Below are 12,215 nucleotides of genomic sequence, written 5' to 3'. Positions count from 1 at the left end.
CTGTGCAAGAAACTGAACAGTATATCGATTTTTACTTCTGATTCACGCAATGTCCGAACTGTTCGAACTTTCCTGAGCGCGTTGTCAACAGCAGGCGCGTGAGGCGTCGTCTTCTTGCTTTACGACGGATCGCAGACTCATAAGTGCATTACCGCCACCTATCTCTCAAATGGACCATTGACGCTCTATCTACAATATCAATTATGAGTGTCAATGGTCCACTTGAGAGATAGGTGGCGGTAATGCACTATAAGTCTGCGATCCGCCGTAAAGCAAGAAGAAGAAGACGACGCCTCACGCGCCTGCTGTTGAGAACGCACTCAGGAGGATGCCCTCAGGACAGTTCGGACATTGTGTGAATTAGAGGTAAAAAAAACTATATAAATACTGTTCAGTTTCTTGCACAGACCGATCGTTTTGTGTCTTTACACATCAATGTATCGTCACGAGCCGCAGGGTTTAATTTGGTTTTGTTTGTGTATGTTTTTTTTACTCTCAAAGCCGTGATTCCCATTCACTTCCATTATATGACTGACAGACTGCAACGGTTTGTGTTAAAAATCTTTGTTTGTGTTCTAAGTCTCAAATTCAAAGAGATATTCTTAATAAAAGTTGAGTCAACCACGCCTACCTAAAACAGCTTGTTCTAACATGTAACAAGATTTGCATAATCTGTTCACACAAAGAAAGAAGGCGTAACTTTTATTCTCGCTGTAGTATTGTTGCCGCCGCCATGTCGTGGAGACACTGTGTGTTTCGTTGTGAAAGTGAAACTACTTTGTTTGGCCTTCCAAAAGAGGACGATATCTGCTTCGTCATGCCTAGAGATGATCCGTGCTGGTCGCTGAGGAAATGCATCAACTTCGCGCTGTGGATCGCCGGATCGGCTTTCACCGTGGACGAAGCGGAGTCCAGCCCGGGGTCGTCACATGGTGGTTGCCACAAATCCGCCGGCTGCGCCGTTCTCAAGCTCACTGGCCTCCTCTCACTCAGCCCGCCGGCCTCCACTTACCCGCCGTGTGTGACGCTGTGTTTCGTTGTGAAAGCGAAACTACTTTGTTTGGCCTTCCAAAAGAGGACACGACTAGAAATCAGTGGTTAAGTTGTATTTACAACACTGTTCCAGAACACTTCAACCCAAATATTCAGACGTGTGCAGCACATTTTATGGAGGACTGTTTCTTGATCCTGGTAGAGTAGACTACAATGCTGGCTGTTCTGACTCACTGCAAGACTGTAAGTACGTTTTTTTATATTTAAAGAATTTGCCACTGATGATTCAAACGCGAGTTTTGGGCAGTGTAGAGTAGCGCTTGTTGTTTGTCATTTCCCTGATCACAAATGCAGACATGGTTTTATGTTACGCTCCGGCCTGACAGGGCATCATCACAGTATGGTAAGGGGTGTAACATTTCCGTCACACGCTTGAGGTATTCGGCCAATCACAACGCACTGGATAGCTGGCCAATCAGAGCACACCTCGCTTTTCAGACCGATGAGCTTTGTAAAAATCGACGCGTTTCAGAAAGGCGGGGCATAGAGGAGAAACAATAATGTACAGTATGTGGAAAATAATGTGTTTTTTTAACCTTAAACCGCATAAACACATTTCATTACACCAAATACACCAAATAATGTTATTTTTAGCAACATCAGATGACCCCTTTAATTAATTGGTTCAGGAGTATTTGATCAAGGTTGGAGCTGAACTTTGCAGGAAGGTAAAAAAAAAAAACTAGTTTAACTGCAGTTTGCATGTGTCAAATTGAAATACTTGGCAAGCTACAATTTCTTAGTAGTTTCCCCCCACACTGTATGCAAGTTGTTCATATATTAATTATATAAACATTTTATTGTTTGTTTAAAAACATAATAAAATTGTATCAGCTGAGGCATGAATTGAAATCAGTCTGCATATTTAAAAAAAAATTGTTACACCAAAACATTTTCCTTTCATGCTTTTGTTTCGAAAAGAGCATCAAAAGAATATTAATTCATTTTTGTCCTATTAAAAACAAAAACAAATGTGTGGCTTTAGTTTTATTCATGTTCTTCTTATAAATTATTGTTACTCTGCAATTCTTCACTATTTTTAATGGTTTCTTGTGATCATGAAGAAAATTTTCACTTAGGTGTAAATAAATATTCCTGTCTGTTATTTTCAGGCTTTAGGTTTAAGCAACTTGAACATATGTGATAAAATTTTTTGTTGTTTTTTGGCACAATTAATATTCTTGGCAACATACTTCAGTTTCTTTATATAAACTGGCACTCTTCCTTCAGGAACTGTCTATCTACCCCATATGACATTACACACTTGTGAGACATTTCATACACATGGGAATCTGTTACAATTCATCCTACTGAGTGCATACATTTACTGTATGTCAGGTGCTGTATTATGTTGCACAACATCCTTTTGCCTAAGTTAATTGTCTCTCATAAATCAAAAGTGAAGGAACACCACTTCATTCCTCATGCACCAATATATTACCCAGGAAACATTTATGCAGAGTTATGCAATACATAAAGACAGTAATGATTTTGTTTGTTTGATTCTTATTTGAAGGATGATGAATAACACGATGGCAACCCAGTTTTTCAAAAAACAAGATGTGCAGTGTCCTGACTAATGCATCGCTTAAAGGGATAGTTCACCTAAATATGACAATTTACATGATTTACTTATTTTCTCATGTCATTCCTAGCCTGTGTGACTGACTTCTTAATGTGAAACACTAAAAGAGAAATTTGGAATAATGTACTGGCTTCTCTTCTCCACATAATGAAAGTGAATGGGGATCTGGGCTGTAACAAAAGTAAATTATTTAGCCATAAAATGACTCGTGCTGCACATTTGGGGAGAGTTATATTTAATTTATTCACTGACCGTCCTCTACTGTCCACAATCAATTCAAATTCAAATATGGCATATTTAGACATGTCATTGATGTGACCGATTCTCTTTAGATTCTAAGAAAATAGTGACTTAAATTTGGACATTTTGCTATTGTAAGTCATATTAAGTAGTTTTTAATATAATCTTATTTCTCTTTTCTTCATTTTGGAGCTTGACTGGCTGGATCTCCATTCATTTACATCACGTGGAGTACACTGGCCAGTACATTTGTTAACATTCTTTGTTCCACATGCGGGTTTGAAAAAACATGAGGTGTCAGTGAATGAAGATGAGAATATTTTTCGAGTGAACTATGTCTTAAAGTCTCTATGTCTTGGTACTACTGAACAGATGGCCTGCAAGCTGCCATCGGGTCTGCTTATCAAATATGGGAAGACGCTTCTGACAGCATAACACCTCAGGTAAGCCTTTTTCATACCATGCATTAATAATATGATTAGTAGTTTTGTTTTCATGGCACATTTTCAAGTGTTTTTGGACATTTCAATAAAATATCTATTATTTAAAATAAAGATTATTTCCAATCCAATTTGTGGTCTTGTTTTCAATCAAACTGGTTTAACTGTCGTTTTATTAGCACGCTTTTGTTGTGTCAGTTGTAATGCTTTGGTTATGGTTGGTGATGCAAAATTGTCAAATGGCCTTGCATGAAAAATATACACATTTCACAGGGTAGTTCAGTCTTTCCAAAATTTCCAATGATTATAAGAATAATCTTAAATGTAATCAGACAGAAGACGCCCACTAAAATGTCATTCAGTGTAACAGTAGTTCATATACCAAAAATATCTTGTCAGGCATATTAGAATCATTAGATGACATTAAAAGACTCTGTTTGAGGATCACAGTGCAGCCCCCTCAATTCTCAATTCATTGTAATTTTAAATCTTTACCACTAGGTTTTACCCATTTGCCAGCAAAACGTTTTCAATCATTTAAAATATAATAAAATTTAGTATGATCACTTTTTCCTTTTATATATTTTACAGTACAAATTAGAATATTGTTTAGTTTTTACATAAATATATCTGTTACGCTGAATGATGATTGAACATTATTTCACAGATATTTTGACATTTTATTTCAAACATTTAAAAAGACATACAAATGTATAACATGTTGACGGTTATCTTTATTTAAATGATCTGCATGTTATATTATGAATAATAAAAACTGCATAAAAACATTTAGGGTGCATCTCAATCAGCTCCCGAGCTCGTGAATCAGTAGATGGTGTACACTAATTTGGTCACTGGTAAGTTCCCTGACTCACTGCATGTTGGGACAGTGATCACTCGAATTCCAGTGAACGTCACCACTTGAATTAATAAACAACAGACAGGACTGATCTCTTTTTGATATAATTTTTTATTCTCTTTAAACACATCGGTCTGTTACATGTTCTTACAACATTTCAGCCGAATGTTAATTATAAATGTTAAATAAATGTGTTCATTACCCGTCTAGCGAGGTTGAAAAAAAGGAATTATGTTGAAAAAAAAAAAAAACAGTTTTTCAAAATCTTCTATAACGTGTCATTATATTTATCGAGTTGGCTCGTGTGATTTATGTTTTACGCTTCAGAAATGTGACGTTATTTCCGGTAAGGAAGCACAGTGAACTCCGATGTTTCCTAGTTTTGTGGTGCATTGTGGGATTTTTCAGGGAGTGAACGTTCCAGTGCACTGGAAGGATTTCGCAATGTAGACAGGCCTTAAAATGGCCGACTACCTGATCAGTGCCCTGACTACTGAACAAGGGAGCTGACTGAGACGCACCCTTAGAAAGGGTTTATTTGGTCCTCTACTGGAAATGGATCAAAACCTGTTCTGAATGTACTCAGTAAATAATGGACTCTTAATCATTTTAGTTGCGGTACATTAGGAAATAATAAAAGTTGATATAAAAACCGTACTAAACCATCTTTGTTTTTAGATAAATTAAAAATTTATGACAAGGACATATCACAGCTTTGAGGCACAACGGTTTAGAGTATGACTTCATATCCTGCAATGGTTCAGTCAGAAGGAAGAGCCTGAAGGACAGCCTGTGGCACTCTGCTTAAATAGTACTCATGATTCCTCAGTGTTGCCAGCACTCCAGCAGAGTTCATGTGCTTCACATTGGCATCATATCTGTATGCATTACCATGCATGTCTGTCAGTTTGCCTGTATATGAAAAAGAACATAAATTTAGCCTAAAAATCAAGCACATTTTCAAGAATGGTCATGCAAAAAATGAATGTCACCTCCAACTGCGTGCAAAATGGCTTCAGGCGCACATGTGTCCCACTTTTTACATCCTGGACTGGCAAACACATAAGCAGAGGCCTTTCCCTCCACCAGCTGGATGATCTACCAGGCCCAGAATGAAGATGTAATTAGTTCAACTTCTACGCCAATACTGACTATCAAATCAAAGGCTAGTGACCCACCTTATTCCCAGCTCCTCCCACTTGGATGACATCATGAGGCTCCATGGCTTGCACTGCGTCAATAACAAGTTTATTGCTATGGGACCGTGTAGTAGTGACGATTCTTTTACCATCTGGGACTTCCTGGAGCTGAAACCCAAATGTGCCCAAACCCAATACTCCCCATAACGTTCTGCCCAAAGAAGCACCTGCCCCCATCTGAATGAACAGAGAGAATAAAACAGGTCAGTCAATCCCAGCCTCTACCAAATATAGTGTAGCATGTGTGAGCAACCAACAGGTTGGACCTGGTAGTTGTAGAAGGGTTGATTGATGACTCCAGCAATGGCTGTCCCTCCATAAGCAATGCCTATTAGCACTGTCACATGATCCAAAAGCCCTGCAATAAAACGGCACACAAACAACATTATACAAAGTATTTATTAGTCAGTTCCAACATTAAAATATTGTTAACCCCACTATGCTCTTGTATATGGCATTGTATGGGTAAGACCTTAGGATGTGTTCACATATGGTAAGATTTGTTCAGTTAAACAAACTGGTTCAAAATGTGGTTCATTTGATAAGGTGAATGCTATCATCCAAACTTTGGTACACACCAAACAAGTGGACCAAGACCCACCTTTTTAGGGGGTCTTGGTCTGCTTGTTTGGTGTGTACCAAGGTTTGGGACCTTAGGACAGGGGTGTCCAAACTCGGTCCTGGAGGGCCACTGTCCTGCAGAGTTTATCTCCAACTTGCCTCAAAATACCTGTCGGGATGTTTCTAGTATGCCTAGCAAGACCTTGCTGGTTCAGATGTGTTTAATTGGGGCTGGACCTGAACTTTGAAGGACAGTGGCCCTCCAGGAGAAGGACTGGACACCCCTTCCTTAGGATTTGTTCACACTTGGCAGGTTTGGTTTGATTAAACAAACTCTGGAGCGATTGCTCTGTTAGTGTGTTATTTCAATAACTGTGAACCCTGCCATCCAAACCTTGGTGCACACCAAACAAGCAGACCAAGACCCATCTTTTCAGGGGGTCTTTGTCCTAATGAACTCTAGTGCAGTTTACTAGAAATATGAACACAACACAGACTTAAGACATCTAAATGAACAAAACCCCATCAGAGTTTGGTACAGGCACTGGAACTTCGGTCTTCTTGCAGCAGATCTACATTTGTGCAAATTCCTGGCACTGTTTTGACTCCTTTAAGTTCCATCATATGATATGTCAAAAGTTGTTCAATCTGGTTGTAAACTTATACTTATGCCTTCAGTTTTGTATCTTTAGGTTTGGTGTAAAAAGAAGAAGAAGGTGTGAACACTAAGTTAACCAAGACAAAAAGGATCATATGCTATTTTTGTCCAGACCAAAAGAACCAAGAAAACCGAACACAAGTGTGAACACACCATTAGTGCTAATGCCTGTAATGCTGGTTTCAGTCAGGTCTGCAACATGTCCTTACCCATTACCACTTTCTTTCTGTTTTAATTTCCTGTGCATTCTTTGCTTTCTTAAAAATGTACTTTTCCAATAATGTGGTGTAATTTTGATTAACAACCAATTACAAACTAAAAATGGATGTCAAAGACAGATTTAACAGGTACATTGGATAGCTTGTAAAATACATTGTTTAGTTGCACTTCATCAGCAACAAAGCGCAAATTCAATGCTTTGTTTTGTCAAGTGATTGCTGGTCAGCTTTGAGAAATGGTAAATTCCCAACTTAACAACTGTTTTTGATTGACTACAACCTTTTACTCTAGTCTAATTTCAAAATGACATCTCATGCCCCAAAAAGAAAAACATTAAATCACCGTACGGTTGATGTAGGGCTGCTCTGCCTTCTGTATGTAAACTGGGCTGTACAAAACCCTTGCAGCTACAGCAGAGACAGAGAGAGAAATAGGAGGAAAGAAAGAGCAGATCACCATGTGACAGCAACAGATGTGTTGGACAAATGGAGGTCAATGAGAGAGAGAGAGAAGAATGAAGGATAGAAGCAAATGCTAAAAAAAATGCATCACTGTGCCACTGAAGTGGACATGCTTGCAACACTATCTCCTAACTAGACGCCAGCGCTAGGTAGTAACTGATTACATGTAATATGGATTATATAATTAGGTTTAAAAATTAAGGTCTTGTAATTAGAGTATATTACATCATAATGGTCATAATTAGATTACAGTTACTTTCTAATGGATTACATGATTACATATTATTTACAGAATGGCAGTAAATTCAAAATGTATGAATTTTCCCATATTCTTCTTTTTATCTTTTAAATGATCCTTTCTAAAAATTCTACTGTGTCATACCCTTTAGCTTTACTAAATTGACAATATAGAATGGTCATGTAAAATCAAATTTGCAAACCATGCTTCTAAATTTGGGTGAATAAAGCATAAAGCAATTAGACCATGTATTAAAAATAACTGCAAGTTATTAAACAATGGTGATGTATAGCTGTGAAACAGTATGTCTTCATTATATCCAGTAACCCTCAGTAATTGTCAGTTCTGCAATTGTTCAAACCTGGAGGACTTTGGGTGTGTAATTTTCATGCTTGTTTATTAATGTTTGTTCATGTAATGCAGCGATTCCCAAATGTTTTTGTCAGCCAAGCCTCGTTGACATGAAATATTTACTTGAAGTATCTCTGGAAAAATTAATATTGCAATAATTTAACAACACATTTGCATGTTTACAGGTTAGTGTAAGTTAATGGTCACACTGACATAAAGGTAAACAAATAAAATGTTTATATTTTTGGTGTTCAAGCGTTTGATTTATTTTATTTTACATTTTTATAATTTAATTAATCATTAGCTTTTTATCAACCCTCAAACCCACTGCAGTTCTTACATTAAAGGCAGGGTAAGCGATTTCAGGTAGCCAATGTTGATATTTGAAATCACCAATATAAACACGCCCCTACCCCAAAAGGGTATCACCCCTATTTTGATAGCTCCGCCCCACATATACGTATGCAACCCAGTCAACGATTAGTTCTGTGAAACAAAGCAAAACCAATGTTACACCGCGTCTACATCGCACGTGAGCGGCGCGGCGCAACAAATCCCCGACAGAAAACTGCTGCCGGGTTCTATTTATGACGAGCTGACACAAATTTCAAATGGTTTTCAACGGTCGTTTGATCGCGTCCAGTGTAGGCAGACTTTAGCTGTTGTAGACACGGTGTTACTCACCTATTGAGAAGAAACAAAGCAACCTCGGTGTCCGATCGCAGGCCTCCGCTCCTTGAGTTCTCTCCAGCGCTCGAAAGCTGATCCGATATTTACATGGTCCTACTTCTTGCCTTATCGTTCCGCAGACGTTTTCCTCTTTTGTTTTTTTTTATCCGCCATCTCTATCTTTCTGTCGCTCGGCTCGGCTAATGTCCGTCCCATGCACTGAAATCTCTCTCCTCCACATCACGAGTAGACACGCCCCTTATTGCTGATTGGCTACAAGTTTGTTTTGCTATTCGGCCCGAATCAGTTTTCTAAAGTGTTTTTGAAAAATTACATACCCTACCTTTAAGGCCAGTTTGAGAAACCCTGGTTTAATGTAAAGTTTAATGCATATTATGATGTTGACATAAAATAATTGAAATATTTTAAATGAAATAATACTGAAATATTTTCTTTGTATTTGCTTTTTTATGTCAATATAGTACATTTGATGGTAAGTTTAACACAAATTAGATCATAACGTAATCCAAAAGTAATCAGAATACATTACCTAAAATGAGTAACCTAGATTATGTTACTAGCCACAGTTTTCTAAATGTAATCTGTAATCAGTATCAAACTACAATTTGTTAGTAATCTACCCAGCACTGCTTGATGCAACAAGTAATTATCCTGTTTAAATAGTTTTAAAGTGAGGTCACGATTACGGTATTTAGCTAAATATCCCGGGCAAAAAAAGGTCCATTGTAAATAGCCTAGCCGTCACTTTTAAAGCAAGCAGCTTTCTGTTGGTCAGCGTGGAGAATTTGTGAGACCAGCTGAAACTGGGAAATATTTGCACTCGTGAAAACTTTCCGAACATGTGGATTCCAATTCAAATGGCTGCAAAATTTCGTAGAGCAATTGTAAATAGCTGGCCGTGTGAATGCAGCTTTACACTACAAATGCCTGCGATCACATGGGGTTTAGGACCTACAGATGTGGTTTGTGTAATCAGATGACAAAATTGTTTAGACTTATATTTAGTGCTGACTACTTGTGATCATATCGTTCCAGACAGATTTTTTAATACCAGGGGCCGGTTGCACCAGCTAGATGTAAAAAAGCTGGGTGTAAGCCCTACGCTGGGCTTTGCAACGTCCAACTTTACCTGTTGCACCAACTAAAACTACGATCAGGCGCAACTATGCCCGGAGTAGACTATGCGCGTCCACGCTGACACATTCTCCCTCAGTGAGCTGCGATGACATTCACGCAGCAATGGCTACAACTACTAATATAACACTGAATTGCTCAAGGCATCATTACAAGTGCAGCCACCGCACCATGATTTAATTGAGTAAACATTTCCTAGCAAGGCAGCATTTTTATATATGAAGTCTCCCGGCACATTCCCATGACAGATTTCTTCAAACATTAAAAATAAAGGCGATTATTTTTATATATTTTTTTCTAGCTGACTATCGAGTTTATGTAGGCTACAAAGAATGTCTTTCCTAAGGTAAATGTGACGTTACGTGACATTGTTCACGTGTTTTTCTGATGTCTTTCTGTGGCTGAAAACCCACATTTATAACGTTAGTTTTTATTTTGTGATAAAATTAGCCGAATTTGAAAGCGGATACCTTATTTCTGATTAAAAGTAACAAAGCACAAAACGTATGGCGATTATTGGATGGCAGGCACGCTACAAATAACGAATGGACTTAAAGACGTGAAATATTTCCAAGCATTTATACTGTCCTTCCAAGAAAGATGTCAAATTATACAGTTTCTTTAAATAATCCCACATAATATGTCATATTTTACTGCATAATTACATGCTGTACAGAAATATATTTTGTATTAGGTCAATTACTGCCGGCAGTGTGCTTCGCTTTTGCTATTGATATCGCTTATCCTGCCCGAAAAGACCATAAACATTACAGTTCACGTCTGCAGTAATAATTCATTATCAGAAATGAATCCTAAAAACTAATAATGTCCAAGCACATCATGACTTTTCACTTTACACCTACATTTAAATAGATAAGATTTAGTCTCAGACGTAGCACTATGGTGGTGCAACGGGTATTAATTCTACGTACGATTTAAAGCGCATTTTACGTCCAGCCTACAACTAGATGTACGTCCAGCTGGTGCAACCAGCCCCTGGTGACTTTATTGCACAATGATTTTTACAGCCTCAGCTGGACAAGACTAAAACTTCAAGAATGCAAGTGGAAGAGATGTTTTTTTTTATGTGCTGACATCAAATGTTGAAAGATACTTATCTGCTCACCTTCTGTATATTCTTTAGTGCCATCAAGAGGGTCAACCCACACAACCAGCTAAAAATAAAGATTAAACTTTAGTCAAATACAAAATAGAGTTACTTTATGTTCTATTAGACACTCTTTCAAAACTTGTTCAGAATAAGTTTCAAAAACGTATATAATACATTTATAGTTTTTCAAGCATTATGCCCATATTGTTTCTTCTCCCTCTTTACCTCTTCCTCCTTTAGGCTGGCATACTGATCTGGACAAGATTTTTGTAGAATTAGGCTGCTGTGCCCGTTCTCTAAAAGCTCCTCTTCAAAATCCTCAGCTGGTAATTCCTGCACAAACAGAATACATTCTCAATCAAAATATAATGTTCCACTGGTTGGAGCCAAAACAGGCTGAGAGCGTCCTCATATTACAAGATGTACACACCTCCTCCCCGATGATGGTGACTTTAGGGAAGCTCTTCGACAGGGATCCACATATACTCTTCTGAACAAGCCTGTCAGCCAGAGTCTGTAGATCATTGGCTCCTGTCTGTGCCCCAAAGAAGCACAGGTTACAAATATGTGACCCTGGACCACAAAACCAGTCTTAAAGGGTTAGTTCACCCAAAAATGAAAGTTAGGCTGCGTTTTACTCACCCCCGAGGCATCCTAGGTGTATATGACTTTCTTCTTTCAGACGAATCCAGTCGGAGTTATATTAAAAATTGTCTTCGATCTTTCAAGCTGTTTAATGCCTCTCAGCGGGCGTTGCATTGCTTCTGTCCAAAAGAACTTAAATAAAAATCGCCCATCCATAAAAAAAGCGAACGGGGAGTGAACAAAGGCCTTCTGTAGCGAATCGATGCGTTTTTGTAAGAAAAATATCCATATTTAAAACGTAATACTCACTTGAATCTAGCTTGCTCTCACTGTTGTAAACAGAAGCAGTTCCGGGGGAATGACGTATGAGGTCGGCGTTGCGCATGCGCCGCTCAGAAGTGACGAACTTGCAAAAAAGTGCAGCGGAGAGATCAAAACAACACAATGGTCAAGAATTAGAAGTACAAAACGAGGATTTGTAAAGAAGAATGTCAGAGGATTTCGATATAAGCCAAGAGGAGACTGGTTTTCCTTTGCTAAAGTAAGGAAACTTTGCTTTCTTTGATCCTGTAAGCAAATGTTGGTTTTCACGAGACTCACCGGCGCATGCGAGACACCCCCCCCCCAGTGTGAGACACTTTTTTTTATTTTTATGGATGGGTGATTTTTATTTAAGTTCTTTTGGACTGATGCAATGCAACACCCGCTGAGTGGCATTAAACAGCTTGAAAGATCAAAGACAATTTTTAATATAACTCCGACTGGATTCGTCTGAAAGAAGAAAGTCATATACACCTAGGATGCCTCGGGGGTGAGTAAAACGCAGCCTAA

At 38.3% G+C, this 12,215-nt stretch overlaps 1 protein-coding gene across 6 annotated transcripts in view; it reads right to left on the bottom strand.

Annotated features, from left to right (window-relative positions):
- Positions 1-4,844: 4,844 nt before the first annotated feature.
- Positions 4,845-12,215, bottom strand: part of LOC107582172 (3'(2'),5'-bisphosphate nucleotidase 1-like) — a 12,191-nt gene continuing 4,820 nt past the window's right edge. For 3 of the 6 annotated variants that reach the window (XM_016267905.1, XM_016267904.1, XM_016267906.1), the window contains 8 exons: positions 11,230-11,334; positions 11,025-11,132; positions 10,815-10,863; positions 7,162-7,221; positions 5,643-5,734; positions 5,356-5,553; positions 5,170-5,275; positions 4,845-5,089 (listed from right to left, as the gene is read on the bottom strand). In XM_016267905.1, coding sequence (XP_016123391.1) covers positions 4,938-5,089; positions 5,170-5,275; positions 5,356-5,553; positions 5,643-5,734; positions 7,162-7,221; positions 10,815-10,863; positions 11,025-11,132; positions 11,230-11,334 — 870 coding nt within the window. In that variant the 3' untranslated portion in view covers positions 4,845-4,937. The remainder of the gene's footprint in view (positions 5,090-5,169; positions 5,276-5,355; positions 5,554-5,642; positions 5,735-7,161; positions 7,222-10,814; positions 10,864-11,024; positions 11,133-11,229; positions 11,335-12,215) is intronic. The other 3 variants (XM_016267907.1, XM_016267908.1, XM_016267903.1) reach the window with 2 other exon arrangements.

The sequence above is a fragment of the Sinocyclocheilus grahami genome, unplaced genomic scaffold, assembly GCF_001515645.1.
Source record: "Sinocyclocheilus grahami isolate Dianchi unplaced genomic scaffold, SAMN03320097.WGS_v1.1 scaffold40.1, whole genome shotgun sequence".
In the NCBI taxonomy this organism is placed as follows: Eukaryota; Metazoa; Chordata; class Actinopteri; order Cypriniformes; family Cyprinidae; genus Sinocyclocheilus; species Sinocyclocheilus grahami.
This window is presented reverse-complemented; position numbering and strand designations above follow the sequence as displayed.